Source organism: Oncorhynchus mykiss, chromosome 9, assembly GCF_013265735.2.
Source record: "Oncorhynchus mykiss isolate Arlee chromosome 9, USDA_OmykA_1.1, whole genome shotgun sequence".
Lineage (NCBI taxonomy): Eukaryota > Metazoa > Chordata > Actinopteri > Salmoniformes > Salmonidae > Oncorhynchus > Oncorhynchus mykiss.
Genome location: NC_048573.1, coordinates 49,085,284 through 49,101,953, shown reverse-complemented (window position 1 = coordinate 49,101,953; position 16,670 = coordinate 49,085,284). Strand labels below are relative to the sequence as shown.

The following is a 16,670-nucleotide window of genomic DNA, read 5'->3' as shown; positions in this document are numbered from 1 at the left end:
GGTAAACAGAATTGGGTCACAAGACATAAAGAGGTGAATGTGCACCCATTACATCATAGGATTTCCTGTAAGAGGGTGAAAGAGAGAGAGAGTGGACAGGGTGTGCTTGATGGTGGGGGATGCAGGGGAGAAGGAGTTGTTGTGCCCCTGCTCCCGTTTCTGTGGAGATTTCTTTGACGATTCCGTGAGAAAAAGAGACATGTTGGAACTTCGGAATTAAGTATTTCACATGGTTGGTTCTCCGTTCACCCCTCTCTCCCTTCCTCTTTCCCAATACCCCCTCCACTATCTATTCTCCTCTCCCTTTCTTCACCATGCATCTTCCCCCTCCCTCTCCCTCTCCCCAGTTGACTGATTAACAGGGTAACTCGTGTCCTCTCTCTCTCTCTCCTGGCTGGAGGAGATTCCACAGGAAGCCATGATGTAACCCAGCCTGGTCTGGTTGGACCTCTTCAGGCTGCATGGCAGAACACTCTGTGAACCATTACAACCAACTGAACCAACTCATCACACAGACATGAGATTAGTGTCCAGGCCTGAGTCTGGTCTGATTTGCTCTAAGGCAGGAGACAGCATTAGGCCAGGTCTGGGAGGATGTCAGCTGACGCATGGCCCCTGTGTCTGTCACTGTCGTGTGACCAACGTGAAGTGGTGCTGTCTGGAGTTCTCAAACTCAACTCTGGACCTCAAAGCCAGTTCCATTGTTCCTCTCTAATCAGGGACTGGTGTAGACCTGGGTCACCAGGTCTGTGTAATTAATTGTTCGGAAGAACCGAAAACCATCAGGCTACGGATCTCGTAGGGTAAGAGTTGAATACCCTGCATACAGGGAGGCACCAGGATATCTGGTCACAATGCTGACACAGTGGACGGATAAGAGACATTTTACTAGTGCAACGGCTTTATTTATTTATTTACCTTTATGTAACTAGTTAAGAACTAATTCTTATTTTCAAAGACGGCCTAGGAACAGTGGGTTAACTGCCTTGTTCAGGGGCAGAACGACAGATTTTTACTGAGGGAGTCGATCGTGCAACATTTTGGTTACTCGTCAAACACTCTAACCACTGGGCTACCTAGTGCAATCAGAACGCAGATAAGATCAGGACAAATGAAGCATGCTAGCACCAGGTATAAACAAGGCTTCAGTCTGCCACACACACGTTTCAGTAGCAGCTGGTTTTGATCAAGTTAATACAGTGGTTTTGGAGACAGGGGTCTTAAAGATGATGTGGCTATGCATTGCCAGGCTGCTCTGATACATAAGTCATCACAGTGAGGTGGATTTGACATTCTGTTTTTCTCCTCTATCATACCAGGCTCACTCCAGTCCACAGCTGTAAAAACTGAGCACAGACTGTTCAAAAGCATTGTATGAGTTTGTTCTTTTTTCTTACTGAACGTACCAGATGTGGGGCTATAAATTAGAGATTAAAAACACAAATGATTATCTTACGGGACAACTGCAAAGGATGAATGTTGAACATAGCCAGTAACTGTAAAGTAAAATGTTGAGAAAAAAGAACAACCCAGTGCTGCAAACATATTGACTATAGCTTTAACACTTGAGGGGGCGATAGACCTCCTTTATGTGGCTCCACCAGTCTCAGTGGTCAGCTAGCAGCAGAGGGGTAGAGGGTGGGGCGGTGCCGGTGGGGGGCGGGATCAGTACAGCTAAAAATGAGGTTGTCAAGAGAGGGAGAGACCAAGTCACCAGGCAACACCCTGACGACGGGCTGGGGCTAATACATGGGCTTGTTTCAGGGGGCATGACACGGCCAGAGGGTATGGTCCCTCTCCCTCCCAGTGGGCCCCCCCAGAAGCACACCTGCATAGGGGATGGGGACGGGGCAGTAAAGACTGCCTGGAAACAGCTCCACTACAGAGCTCCTAAGAGGAGAAGATACAGGAAGACAAGAAGAAAGGAAAAAGGAAGAAAGAGAAAGAGATCTGCAGATGTTCCAGCTTTGAAACCCAACCCCCCCCCCCCATTAACATCCAGCCCTCTATCCTGCCTGCATTATTCTCCCATTCAACTGTCCCCCACACGCACGCACACACGCACACCAGGTATAGTGCATTGTTGCCAGTGGTCTAAAGTAATTAAGAAAAAATACTTTAAACTACTACTTAAGTAGTTTTGGGGGGTATCTGTACTTTACTATTTATATTTTTGACTACTTTTACTTCACTACATTCCTAATTAAAATAATTTTCCCTGACACTCAAAAGTATTTGTTACATTTTGAATGCTTAGCAGGACAGGAAAATGGTCCAACTCACACACTTATCAAGAGAACATCCCTGGTCATCCCTACTGCCTCTGATCTGGTGGACTCACTAAACACATGCCTCACTTGTAAATTATGTCTGAGTGTTGGAGTGTGCCCCTGGCTGTCCAAAAATCGTGCCGTCTGGATTGCTTAATATAAGGAATTTGAAACGATTTATACTTTTAGTTTTGATACTTAATTAACTATATTTAAAATAAAATACTTTTAGACTTTTGCTCAAGTAGTATTATACTAGATGACTTTCATTTGTACTTGAGAAATGTTCTATTAAGGTATCTTTAATATGACTCAAGTATCACAATTGGATACTTTTTCCACCACTGATTGTTGCTAAGGACCTACCACAAGACCACAGCTAGCTAGTGTTACATGTCTCTCTAGCTAAGTGTGTATGTGTATTTGTAAGTTTTTGTTATTTTGTCCCCTGGCCCCAACGTTCAGGCCTGTTGGCTCTTCTTTACCTCTCTGTAGTGGCTTCAGTCTCACCGTAGCACCACCGGCCCAAGGGGCATGGTTTGCCTGTTGTCATGACACTGTGAACTGGTGCAAAGTGAATGCTGGGAACTGAGTTGCATCCCGGGACTAAGCAAACACAGCAGGGCAGAGAACCATGAACACCAGAGGAAGTCTCCCCCCCAGACCAGTCAGATATTAACTGAAGGAAGGCTAATCTAACTGGCTATATAACATGGTCTAAAAGAAGTCAACCTGGTCGAAGGGCCAAAACCATTTTCTTTTCATGGGCAAGTGTGATAAAACATTTGAACTCATCTTCTATCAATGAGAGTCTACTGTATGTCTTCAGTATCCAGTATCCTGCCTGAGGTGGGAGAAAGAGGCTGTGTTATAAAGTGTTTATTATGTGCTCGACGATGATAATAGATCCACATTTCCTATCTACATGTAATATGCTAATTCCAGTTGTCTTGTCTGTCCACAGAGGTCATTGTGATTCCTAAAGAACTTCCCCCTCACAGACACCGAGGTGATGAATGTCAGATATAGTTGTCATGTTTTAGTAGCAAACGGCTGGACGTGTGAGATAGGAGACAATAGGTCTTTTCCTCAGACTCTTCATCTCTCTCTCTGTCAGTATCACCTGGCTGCCAGACTGTCTCCACTCAAGTAGCCAGGGGGGGGGGGGGGAACCCCCTGATAAATCAAAATCAAAAAAATATGTATCTAAAAAAAAGTGTTTTATCACCAAATTAGTACACTAGGCCTTTATTACTCCTATATGAGCGAAGAAATACACTTTCAGCAGAGCATCCCCCCAATCAATGACATCACCACCCTTGGCATAGGCAGAACTAGCAGCAGTGTCACCACATACACAACAACTTCATATTCGTTTTCTGCCCATCTTACCCACAAGGTTATTCCTAACGTCGACATTCCTAATGTCACTGTCTGTTAACAGTACAGACTGTAAAGGGTCTCCAGGATAGGGGTGTAACACATTGAAACAGAGGGATGAATCCAGGGTCTTGCTGAGACATTTCCTCCTCTACTTCCTCCCCTGTTTTCTGTCTCTCCCAAACCTCTCTCCTCAGTGTTCCCCAACTATCTCTCCCAAACCTCTCTCCTCAGTGTTCCCCAACTATCTCTCCCAAAACTCTCTCCTCAGTGTTCCCCAACTATCTCTCCCAAACCTCTCTCCTCAGTGTTCCCCAACTATCTCTCCTCAGTGTTCCCCAACTATCTCTCCCAAACCTCTCTCCTCAGTGTTCCCCAACTATCTCTCCCAAACCTCTCTCCTCAGTGTTCCCCAACTATCTCTCCCAAACCTCTCTCCTCAGTGTTCCCCAACTATCTCTCCCAAACCTCTCTCCTCGGTGTTCCCCAACTATCTCTCCCAAACCTCTCTCCTCGGTGTTCCCCAACTATCTCTCCCAAACCTCTCTCCGCAGTGTTCCCCAACTATCTCTCCCAAACCTCTCTCCTCGGTGTTCCCCAACTATCTCTCCCAAACCTCTCTCCTCAGTGTTCCCCAACTATCTCTCCAAAACCTCTCTCCTCAGTGTTCCCCAACTATCTCTTCCAAACCTCTCTCCTCAGTGTTCCTGAACTATCTCTTCAAAACCAGTCTCCTCAGTGTTCACCAACAATGCTCGTTGAAATCAGTGTTCAGTGGAAGTGAACTACTCCACCCCCTTGTGGCATCTTTGCAATCTACACTCAATCACACGATCCCTTGAGACCACTTATCCTCTAACACTGTAGGAGGGACATCTTGGTCATTCCTTTACACCCCCTCACTATCCACATCGCCAGATACCTGTCAGCTTGTTTGTCTATCTGCATATCTCTTGATCAGTCTGCCAGTCTGTCTGCTTTCACCTGAACTATGGATGGCCATGAGAGGAGGAGTTTGAACAGGTTCTGCAGCAGTTTTACCACCCAAGCAGCACTGTCCTGTGCTAACAGAAAACAAATATATGTAAAGGTCACGTTCAAGTTTAGTGGAGCACAATGTCTGAAATCTAGACTGTCACCTTGATCAAATGTGGTTTGTTTAACGTCATTCTTATGTTGATGGTCTGTTCCAGTCCTTCTCAGACTAACAGGTTTGGCGGACAGACTGCAGATAGTTCCTCTCGGCTCAGAACGACAGTTGAGAGGCTTGTTCCCCTGCTAATCAGCCAGTCACCCTTCACCGGTCTCTCAGCAGCTGTATACTGTGGACGGAACAGAGACTCAAAGACACAGCTTCAGGTGCTGGAGTTCCATGAGAAACACCGGAACCTGTATGACGTATCATCCTAGTCTCCTTCCTCTTTCCATCAGATGTGTACTACACTCTGCCTCTCCTGCAGATGAGAATGCAGTAAACTGGTTTGTTTCACTGACAGCTTACATATTGGGTTCTGATTATAGTATTGATTATCAATAGTATTTATAATCACCAGTTAATTAACCACAATAAGCCAGGTGTGGGTGTGTCGACATCAGTACAACTAGGGTAAGGAAAAAGACCCACACATTGGTTATGGTTCTCTACGGTGATATACGCCCACATTGGTTATGGTTCTCTACGGTGATATACGCCCACATTGGTTATGGTTCTCTACGGTGATATACGCCCACATTGGTTATGGTTCTCTACGGTGATATACGCCCACATTGGTTATGGTTCTCTACGGTGATATACGCCCACATTTATTGCAAACAAAATAGATATCGGTTCTTGAACATAGAATCATAAACTTTGACTTGCACAAGTACAATAGGAGAAAAAAAGAAGAGAAAAAAGTACATTTCTTAAAATGATAGGGTTACTGAACTTCACCAGGCAGGATGTGGACATGATCTTTACCAAAACTGCTCCATCTTAAAGCCCTAAAATGAAAAAGCTTCTCCCTTGTCTTTCTGAACCTGAAACACACTGCGCCAAACTGCAAAAGGCCAGAAAGAAAATACATTATTAAAGCAAAGCACTTACAACCTAAAGCAAGAGGAGGAATTATTTGGTCCTTTGGTCTCCTCTCTGAGGAGACATGGTTCTTTTGACACTGTCTCCACCTGCAGGTACATTTCAGTCACTGCATGGGACCTCTAACTACAATACTAAACATAGTTTCCATATAACAGACTTCTCTGATTTGACATGACAGAGTATGACTCACGTAAATAGTAGTGTCATAGCAAATGTGCATAAAAATATCAAAATGTGATCGATTTCCCAAGTTCAGTTACTTCTTAATGCTATGATCTGAACTCTTGAGCTATTATTACCACTATACTGACTAACATGTCAGGTACCATGTACTTACACACATGACTAAATTGGCACAATTATACATTGAGACTAGTACAGTAGTACATAGTTAGATGTCTTTGTTGAAGCCAAAGACTTCCAGACCAGAGAAGCCAGGTGCCATTCATATAGATACCAACGGTCGAGTTCCATGGGGTTAACGTCCATGTGAAGCGTGTATGGCACAATGGTAAACTCATCTCCCGCGTCCCTAACACCATCCTATTATACTTCACATTCTCTATGACAAAGGCATTTGTATATCAAAACCAAGAATGGACTTGGTACAGAGATCAAACTAGACAATCATTGCAAATAAATCAGGCTGGGAGAGTAAAATGTTTCTGAAAATTAAAATAAAAAACATGTTCAGCTTCCTGTGATATTGCAGAACCCCCCCCTTCCCCTCCCCTAAACAACAACACTTATTCCGTTTTAAAATTCTGGCCTTTCAAATAAAATAACAACAAAAAATATAGAAGAAACAGACACCGGATAAGCTGTTGTACAATTTGTGTAACAAACCACTTTTGAACTTCAAAATATCCCAATGTCAAAACAGTTACTTAATAAACCAGCCGTTTCCCTGTACAGCACGGCACTTGGGAAACGTGTAGAGAGGTGGGCTGATGTGAAATGTGGTGGCAGCCAGTGATGGACGAGTTTCTGGAAACTGTCGTCATTTATCTTTTTTCTCAGCCTCTGTGATCTCTTCTTTCGCTGCAGCGTCTTCCGGAGAGACTTCCTCGTACCTGTCAGAGTGGTGGAAAAGAATAGAAAGAAAATGTTTTCAATTAAAGGAGACAAATGATGACTAACAACTTGGAGATTTCACAATCCACTGCACACAACTGTATGATTACTGAAAATAAACATGAACGTGTTTTATGTTGATACCAAATAAATACACCAATGGGAGTGAGGAATCCAAAGCAGGCCTGGGACTCCAACAAACACAACAAAAAGATGTGGGAGAGCTGCATGCCTGGAGAATGACTGGACATGACTAGTGGGGCATCTGAATCATACTCAGCCAAAGTAACTTATGAGCAATGCTTCAGGGAAAAAAAAAAAAGGTTGGGTTTGGGCCAGATAGGCCCAGGTTCACTAAACTGAGTTGAACCATTCCCTGGACCGAGGTCACTTCTCAGGAAAAGCCTGATATTGACATTTCGTTCAAAGGAGAGAGAGAGATTGCATCTGCCAGTGCCAGAGGCCCGTCCACAGAGCTCTGGTGTTGAGGGTCAGAGTAGGAGAGAGAAACAGAGGGAAGGACACTGAACGCCAGGCAAGCCAGGGTTGATGACAGAGTCATGTCAGGGCAGGGTGATGTCAGGGCAGGGTGGGGGAGACATGGGGCGTACCTGCCCGGGTGAGAGGTGATCTGGTCACTACATAGGTGGGTTGTTGCGTCGCCGGCGTGGCGAGGAGGAGCTCTGCATTGAGTTAGCCAGGCTGGCGGGAGAGCCTGACACAGTGGGGTAGTGTGTGAGCCGGGGTGTGTGTGGCAACACCTCCTCTGAGGACTCATAGCTGAGCAGGAAGAAGAGGAAGAGGAGTAGGATGGCCAGTGAGTTGTACAGCAGAGAAACACAGTAGAGAGAAAAGACTAGTATGCCAAAGTGAATTCACAGCTCTACAAAGGTGCTGAAAATGAAGAGATGAAGTGCTTTGCAAGACTGAACACAGAAGTGAATAAAGAATGAGTGTCTAGTCAGAAACGCCAGCAGTGTGACAGATGGGAACCAGTCAAAGTACAATGACCAGGAGGAAGGTTAGCAGTTAGCACCAAGCCGTGGCACAGCCAACTGACACCCAGGTCTCTTACCCTCTGTCCACATACTTTGTGCCACCCCAAGGTCATGGCATTGTTTTTACCATGGCGAATAACAAGCGAGGCGGAGGTGACATTTCTGGCAGGAGAGGTTTGGGGAATGTTTCCTCTCCCTCCCCTACCCAGGCCAGCCGCTGTGCAGGTGCTTGCCCCAGCTGGGTGTCTAACCTCTGCTGTCATTATGGCTAGTAGCAGTCAGAGCCTCCACAGCCCAAGTCACCGTGCTGGGATTACAGTCTAGGGAGACCAAGGCCTGATCCTGACCCAGTAGTGTATGCATGGAAGAGTAGGTGCATGATAGAGCCATTCACACATAATACTCCAAGCTGCACTAGGTGGAAGAATGATTTATATATCATTGTACTCATGTCAATAATCGTTGAGTCTGGAGGAGGGGAGAGCAATAGGTGGCAAAGGTTTATATGATGAGTGAAGATATACTTTTTTTTAAATAAAAGTAAAATGAAGTTTTCATGCTGAATAATCTTGGAGGCACAAATGTCAAGATTAAGAGAAAGGCAACCAACTACTTAAAAAAAAAATATATATATTTTTTTTTTTAAATTTTAAAGACACCAATAGCAATAATTGGTAGGGTTGAGCGGTATCCAGATTGTCATACAGTCCTCTCACCCTGGGATTTACATTGGGCGTCTATTACCAGAACGCTAACAAAATTAGAACACGTAATATCGAATTTCCATGGAGGTTGCTAGCTAAATGTGCTAACAAGCCCAAACAAAAATTAAATGCAAAGACAGAGAATCCTGATCATAAAGTTATACATATATAGGTAGGAGCTACAGAATGTAATTTTGGTGAGTTACGACATTTACAAGCGTTTTGACAAATGTTTGTCTCAAGGAAGAACAGTACTGGCTCTCTATCCACATTAGAGGTCGACCGATTAATCGGAATGGCTGTTTAATTAGGGCCGATTTCAAGTTTTCATAATCAGAAAATCTGTATTTTTGGACACCGATTTGGCAGATTTTTTATTTTTTTACACCTTTATTTAAACCTTTATTTAACTTGGCAAGTCAGTTAAGAACAACATTCTTATTTTCAATGACAGCCTAGGAACGGTGGGTTACCTGCATCGTTCAGGGGCAGAACGACAGATTTACACCTTGTCAGCTTGGGGGATTCAATCTTGCAACCTTACAGTTAACTAGTCCAACGGTCTAACCACCTGATTACATTGCACTCCACGAGGAGACTGCCTGTTACGCGAATGCAGTAAGCCAAGGTAAGTTGCTAGCTAGCATTAAACTTATCTTATAAAAACAATCAATCATACGTTCACACGTTGCTGATGATATTACTAGTTTATCTAGCATGTCCTGCGTTGCATATAATCGATGCGGTGCGTATCGTTGCTCCAATGTGTACCTAACCATAAACATCAATGACTTTCTTAAAATCACTACACAGAAGTACATTTTTAAACCTGCATATTTAGCTAAAAGAAATTCAGGTTAGCAGGCAATATTAACCAGGTGAAATTGTGTCACTTCTCTTGCGTTCATTGCAGAGTAAAAACAAAGCCATGAGATCGAAGGAATTGTCCGTAGAGCTCGGAGACAGGATTGTGTTGAGGCACAGATCTGGGGACGGGTACCAAAACATTTCTGCAGCATTGGTGGTCCCGAAGAACACCGTGGCCATCTTTTAAACTCTTCCTAGAGCTGGCCGCCCGGCCAAACTGAGCAACCGAGGGAGAAGGGCCTTGGTCAGGGAGGTAGTCTCTTTGACAGAGCTCCAGATTTCCTCTGTGTAGATGGGAGAACCTTCCAGAAAGACAACCATCTCTGCAGCACGCCATCCTTGAAACCTGCTCCAGAGCTCTCAGGACCTGACTGGGGCAAAGGTTCACCTTCCAACAGGACAATGACCTAAAAGCACACAGCCAAGACAACACAGGTGTAGCTTTGGGACAAGTCTCTGAATGTCCTTAAGTGGCCCAGCCAGAGCCCGGATTTGAACCTGATCGAACAACTGGAGAGACCTGAAAATATCTGTGCAGCAATGCTCCCCATCCAACCTGACAGAGCTTGAGGGGATCTGCAGAGACGAATGCAAGAAACTCCCCAAATACAGGTGTGCCAAGCTTGTAGCGTCATACCCAAGAAGACTTTAGTCTGTAATCGCTGCTAAAGGAGCTTCAACAAAGTACTGAGTAAAGGTTCTGGATACTTATTTTTATTTTAATACTTTTTTGCATTATGGGGTATTGTGTGTAGATTTGTTGAGGAAATAAATCAATTCTAGAATAAGGCTGTAAAGTAACAAAATGTGGAAAAGTTAAGTGGTCTGAATACTTTCCCGAATGCACTGTAGGTATATGGTATACCACCCAAGCCTACTATCTGGTGCTGCATGGTGGAACAGGAGAAATGTTCAATACTCCTGGTGATGAGCTCAAAACTGACTAAGAAATGCCATGCTGGAAACAGGGAAGGTATTATATTATTACCTGAACATCTCGGTCAGTTCTCCTTTCAACAGAGCTACAACCACCGGGAATCCAATACAGGCTGGGACCAGGTACAGCAAGGCAGGCTGGGAAGGAAGAGAGAGTGAGACAAGTCACCCAGTCAGTAGCAGCCAAATCTCAACATAAAGGTAACTCTTTCAACTGCATGTCACGAGTGTGAACTGGGAGTCTGTGCCTCGCTCACCTGGGCATGTTTAAAGGTGTGCATGACCCAGATGGTCATACCCAGGCCAAAGATGTAGGCCAGGAAGCTGGTGTAGAAGTAGGTCCTGGTGTTCTTCTTCAGACTGGAGGGGGCAGGGTACAGAGAGAACATTAAACAGCTGGAAACAACGAGACTGGGCAGGGAGAGCGAGGATCTGGAAGGAGAAGAGTTAGTGCTCACCTGACATCGAAGCGGAGGAGTAGAGCAATGAAGATACCTGGGAAAATAAATGCAATATTCACATTAACAGAGGGGCCAGTGCTCTTAAGGTGTCAGCATGCTTCAGTTCAGCTAGGCGAAATGGAGTGTGCTCGCATACTCCCTTAAAAGACCTTAACTTGAAAAATTTAAAAAAAAGCAGCAATAGTACTGTTTGTCCATTTTGAAATGTTATAGCCAGTATACATTTCCTCAAAATAGTCTGAATTCAAATCAAATTTCATTCAAATGTGTAGACCTTACCGTGAAATGCTTACTTACAAGCCCTTCACCAACAATGCAGTTCAAGAAAAAGACTTAAGAAAATGTATACAGGGCGTGTACCAAGTCAATATGCGGGAGTACAGGTTAGTCGAGGTAGTTTGTCTAATCTAAGAGATTTCTTGAGGTGTCATTAATTTCAGAAATGTCGGTGCAACAACCGAAAAAAAAAAAAAAACTTACCGAAGACGATAACGTCACAAAATGTCATAATATATGTATGAAATAACTGTTTCGGATGGGAAGCACGCGGACGCCTTTCGAAGAAAAATACGCTTCAGCGCGAAGTGTTAGATGTAATGCCGGAGTATTGCTCTCAAGTGGATGTCACAAGCCAATAACTACATAAAATTAGAAGCTACTGCTGAGTGAGGGGAAGGTTGACTTGCCTGGAATGACAATATCTCCAAGACCCAGCATGGCAAATTGATTGGCACCTAGACCCTTCTCAAACAGGTCCTGGGGAAACACCACTGAGATTGAGAGAAGAGGGAGAAAGAGGAAGAAATAACTATGTCACCATATGTCAGATGTGATCTAATTACAGAGACCAAAAGCAGAGCACACACACGATGACAGTAGTTGCTCCACAGTGACTGGGGTGATAGATGCAGCTTTTCAGACAGCCATATACTTAACTGTCTGTGAGACTAACAAAATGATTTAATGGGTGCTATGTAAATGTAAGGTTACACATGAAATACTGTCTATAAATATTGATTGCATTGATATTTTACAATTTAAAGGTCCCTTGACTCACACTTAATGGGTGCCTCGAACGACTTGGCCACGGTAACCATGACATTGGTGCCAAACACCTACAGGGAGAACGGTTGTTTATTCAAGTGAGTCAATTCGCCAAGCTTAACATTTTGGCATGGCCTAAGGGGTATACTTCAAAGCAGGATCAATGAGTTAGCCAGCTAACTTGCCTAAATATATGAATTTTTCTAAATAAGCTTGAAATGTGCACGGTCTAATTGACTCACCATCAAAAACAAACTGCATTGAGCTTTCTTATTTTTGGTTATTTATCCAAGTTGATCCCACTGTGTAGTATACCCCTCTGGTGTGTAGCCTAGTAGTGCAGTGTTGGGGTTATTTGGCAGACTTACCCAGAAGACATCATAGACAAACAGCCCCCCCAGCAGGATGCAACCAGTACTGACATTGTTTAGGTGCAGAAGCTCCACCCCATTCAGGGCGAACGCCAGGCCAAAGAGGTTGTTGGCAATCCAGTGCTGGGAAGAACCAAAGAACACTTTATCAAACAAAAACATCCACAACACCCAAACAGAAGACAGACAGAGATGAACCCAACCATAGAGAGCATTGAAAGAAACACTGTGGAAATTTTCTGCAGCCAATTACAGCTCTGTTAGTACACCTGACCATTTGGTGTCTTCAACGTTTTATCGAGGACAAACTAACATTGGGTTTTCACCAAACACGTCGCTCCAACGCTTCAAATTTGCATAAAGTAGAGCTCAACTTTTTCTAGCGCTCCTGTTGCAGCGTTCTCGCCGCTCATCTTCCCACAATCCCCTGCACATTTCCCTGCGTGCCCTCGTTGAAAACTAATGGGGCCGGAACTTCTCACGACAAATTCATTGTTGGTGAAAACCCAGTGCAACACAGTCATCCTCTACACCCCAAACTAAATCGCCATGCCATAAACATTTTTTTTTTTAAATTACACTATTTTAACACGCTGTAGTTTAACTTCAACTGACCTTCTTGAGGATGTACCAGACCCCAACCACAGTGCTGATGACCAGGCAGATCATGTCCTTGGTGTCAAACTCATAGTTGACAATTTCTGTGGGAGGGAGCGTCATCATTGACAAACATCCAGCTATTCATAAAACATACGTGCTTTTACAGGGTATTTACCATATCACTGTCCCTAGCTCTTTCATTCCATTTCATCCTTACCTTCTTTGGTCTCTCCTGAGCCCTGAGTGAAGAGCAGCTGGTACTGCTTGATGGGAATGTTAGCAGGGAAGATCCTGTTCATGAAGGGACTAATCGAGAGAGGCAGAAATTATGTTGAGACAGGCTATATAATCCAAGTCATCTAACGTGAAAGGAGATCTTAATTAATAAAGTGATATGAAATAAATCAAGCCTCTCACCTCATTGTATGAGACAGTGCCAAAATCCCCAGGACAAAGAAATACATTGACAGCAGCAAGTTGATGTACTCTTGTGAGAAAATCTGATTGAAACGAGGTAAATTCATTTAGTATTACGAATTCCACCCTTCTCCACAGTATAACACCACTAGCCTCCCTCGCTCTTGATCAGGGAGCTGAAAAAAGTGAATCAATAAGGACAGCATGCATGATGTGAGCATGGGGTGCAAGCAATGAGCAACACAGATACAGTAAAGCAGAGGTACAGCGATATGTGGGAGGTTGGAGGGGAAAGCAGTAGCTTATTCAAATGTAATAATGCACGAAACGATTCAGGACAAAGCATAGGAAGTGTTGCGAGTGATGATGCTCACTTTGAAGAAGAGGTAGAGGCCGAAGAGGGTGCAGCTGGCGATTATGGGGAACCGTGCAGCATCTCTGCCTGTGATGGTCTCTGGCATGTCTGAGGAGTTCTGGGAAGAGACAGAAACAAGGGTTGAGTGGACAAGAATGCATATAACACACACACACACACACTTCCTAAGTACCTTCAAAAACACACAAAAGCATGAACATTCTCAAAGCACATGGCCAAAGTTCCTCTTCAGAGAGAAAGCACTAGACCATATCAATCTGTCTCTTACTAAATCACAGTCATAACCTTTAGTGCCTCATCTCATCACAGACTAATTCTAGTTCTTCACAAAATAAGTAGTTAGGTCACATGTTCGTGTCCCACTAGACATAAACCTATCTGAATGAAATTAGCTAATCTGCACAGGGAATATAATTAAAATGGGTCATTGTGGTGCGATGAGTAGCAAGTAACAAGACAGGACTGCAACGAACGAGCGATTCATTCTAAAGACCACATCTCCAGTTGATACTAGATAGAGGCCTTTAACATATCACCTTCAGTGTCAGTTTCTTCTATAGCACCGTCCTTGAACCCTTCCAAAGTTCACCCAACCTGTTCAGTGTGATTCTGGTCAAGGGGACTTGGCCTGTACACGACAATCCTCATTGATTGGGCACAAAGCAGGACTATGCTGAGGCCCAAACCTTGACACTTGGTGCCTAATAACCAAAATGATTTTACACACAAATGGGAGACATACACACATAGCGACACACTGTCATGAAGCATCTTGAAGATTGCCACGAACAATGAGGTGTCAGTATGAGAGGAAAAATATGTTTAAATAAAAATACTGTCGACTGACAGTGCGTGTTCTGAGTATCAGTTCTAATACTCACTCTGTACTCATAATCGCAACCATTTTCTCCAGCAACCTAAGGATGAAATAAGTGTTCAGAAAGTCATAAGCTGGGTATGCAGTAAACATATAGAAGGTCATCTATAGTAAGCACCAGGGAAGAGTCGAGCTGAGGCAGCAACCAACCACACAGGAAGGACTGCAGCAGGGTACCAGTTAGTTCACAACCACCAGAAAAGTTACTTAATTTCACACCACTCAAAAAGCCTGTTATCAGTCATGTCAACAGACAACCAAGTCATGCGTCATCATCCCTTTCCCTCCACCACTGACTAAAAGACCAATAGTGATGGCTGTTTGACACGTGTAGTTGTGAAAATGATACTGATTTGCATATTCCTACTATACATTGAGCAAGTGTCAGAAGGGCTTCAGAGAAAAGAATAGGCTAGGGCGTGGCTAGAAATTAACTGAGAAGCAATGGAAATGGGTTTACCTAAACGTATCCACTTATGTCAAAACAAATAAAAATCGCCTAAACCCTTGCACGTCTCTCCATCACCTACTAAAGACTTGGCAGTGACAACCTGGCTGAAATGAATGAACATCATGCCAGCTAGCTAGATGGCAGGATTAAAAATAACATTGACCATTCAACAAAAACAAAACAATCTAACCAGTAAATTAAGCAAGCAAACGCTCAGGCAAATTGGGTGAACATATGGTTCATGGCAGCCCGAGTCAAGGCCTGCCAGTCATTCATTACTGATGTTAGCTAGCTAGCCATGCCTAGCTAACTGGCTAGCTACATCAGACTTGTCTGGATATAGAACAGAAAGACTGACTGTGTAATGTGAGTGACATCTGGCTAGTGCTGCATGAGACTTGTGTGCGAGACACTTGACAGCTGAATGAGGATCGTTGCATCCTTTGTTTATGGCCCAACAACAGTATCCAACAGTTTAGCGCTTCCCACTGTTAGCTGCGTAAACTACCTAGCTACGGTTAGTTAGCTAGCTACTTGTACATTGCTATAATGTTAACGTTACCTTGCTTTTGCCACAGTTGACTGATCGCAGTGCACCGAAGAAGATGGGCAACAGAGCCATAAAAACAAGGCTGCCATATGCCAGTGCCGTTCCCTCCGGTGTCGCCACAAACTTGGCCACAGTCGCGTTGACAGCGTCCGTACCATTTGAGTCGGTAGAATTCAGGCCATCCAGAATGAGAGGTGAAGTTTCGCTGGGTAAGACCGATCCTTGATCAACATCCGCCATGTTTGCAAGTTGTCCAACCCAAAGGAGACGTGTATGCTGTTTTCGATCTATGAAGACTGGTCGTTTCTCATTTAAGAACGTTCTCTTTAGCTAAGGCCACGTTCCCTATCTCTTTGCCAATTGAAACACCTCTTCCTTGTTCTTGTTCTTCGGTGGGGTTTATCGGCGGTTGGCATCCAACGTTATGGTGCATTACCGCCGCTTACTGTAGTGGAGTGTGGGCCAGAGACAGAGAGAAACTAAATCCTACCGGGCAGCACCGTTGTTCTTAAAAAATATATATTTTTGAGACTATATCTAATGACGTTCTACTCAATATACTCTTTAAACTAATTTCCTGTATCCTCATCTCCCTCATACTAAACCTCGGCCTCTCTCTCCCTCTGATACTGTGTGCTTGTTTAGCCAGTACATCAACTGCCTCGTTCCCCTCCACCCCCACATGGGCTGGGACCCAAGTAAATCTTATCTGTATACCCATCTGTCTAATATTTCCATGGGTTTGTAGCACCTCATCAAGCGGATCTTGTCTGCTAGTTGATCTAAATGACTGGAGACTCATTAACACTGCACATGAATCAGAGCAATTAACCACTCTGGCTGGCTTGACTTCCTCCACCCACTGCAAGGCCCAACAGTATGACCATCAGCTCCGCCGTATATATAGCCAGATGATCTGTAATATGTTTTCTGACTTCCACCCCACATTCCTGAACTACAAATACTGACCCAGTACGTCCTGTCCTTTGATCTTTTGAACCATCTGTGTAAATGGCCACAAAATCCTGATACACAGTATCCAGACATCTCTTAAACAAATCAGATGGATCAACACCCTCCCTATCTTTCTTTGGTCTCTCCAACACTTCTAGATCAACTACTGGAGTTGGCAATAGCCATGATGGATTCACAGGAATAACTACTGTTGGACTAAACTCCCTTCTATACAATCCCATTTCCTTCGCCTGGATATT

The 16,670-nt window shown here is 44.0% G+C and overlaps 1 protein-coding gene across 5 annotated transcripts; it reads right to left on the bottom strand.

Annotated features, from left to right (window-relative positions):
• Positions 1 to 4,251: 4,251 nt before the first annotated feature.
• Positions 4,252 to 16,130, bottom strand: LOC110532284 (histocompatibility (minor) 13). 5 transcript variants are annotated; one of them, XM_021616031.2, is made up of 14 exons: positions 15,469 to 16,130; positions 14,460 to 14,495; positions 13,577 to 13,675; positions 13,203 to 13,285; positions 13,003 to 13,091; positions 12,801 to 12,886; positions 12,183 to 12,308; positions 11,828 to 11,885; positions 11,457 to 11,540; positions 10,768 to 10,804; positions 10,567 to 10,669; positions 10,362 to 10,447; positions 7,416 to 7,584; positions 4,252 to 6,803 (listed from the first exon to the last, which is right to left on the bottom strand). In XM_021616031.2, exons 1-13 carry the CDS (start codon positions 15,694 to 15,696, stop codon positions 7,443 to 7,445), a joined length of 1,257 nt encoding a protein of 418 aa, XP_021471706.1. In that variant the 5' UTR covers positions 15,697 to 16,130; the 3' UTR covers positions 4,252 to 6,803; positions 7,416 to 7,442. The 5 variants fall into 5 exon arrangements, with proteins under 5 accessions (XP_021471706.1, XP_036844119.1, XP_021471707.1 ...); XM_036988224.1 differs by lacking the exon at positions 15,469 to 16,130 and adding an exon at positions 14,574 to 14,693; XM_021616032.2 differs by lacking the exon at positions 14,460 to 14,495 and having other exon boundaries at positions 15,469 to 16,117.
• Positions 16,131 to 16,670: the final 540 nt, after the last annotated feature.

What these genes read in the sequence shown, in the direction of transcription:
- LOC110532284 (XM_021616031.2), bottom strand. Translation starts at nt 15,696, where the DNA reads ATGGCGGATGTTGATCAAGGATCGGTCTTACCCAGCGAAACTTCACCT. An exon ending in TCAACTGTGGCAAAAGCAAG is followed by an intron (nt 14,496 to 15,468) that starts GTAACGTTAACA and finishes TTTCATCCTTAG; the next exon opens with GTTGCTGGAGAAAATGGTTG. An exon ending in TCTGGTACATCCTCAAGAAG is followed by an intron (nt 12,309 to 12,800) that starts GTCAGTTGAAGT and finishes GGTTCTTCCCAG; the next exon opens with CACTGGATTGCCAACAACCT.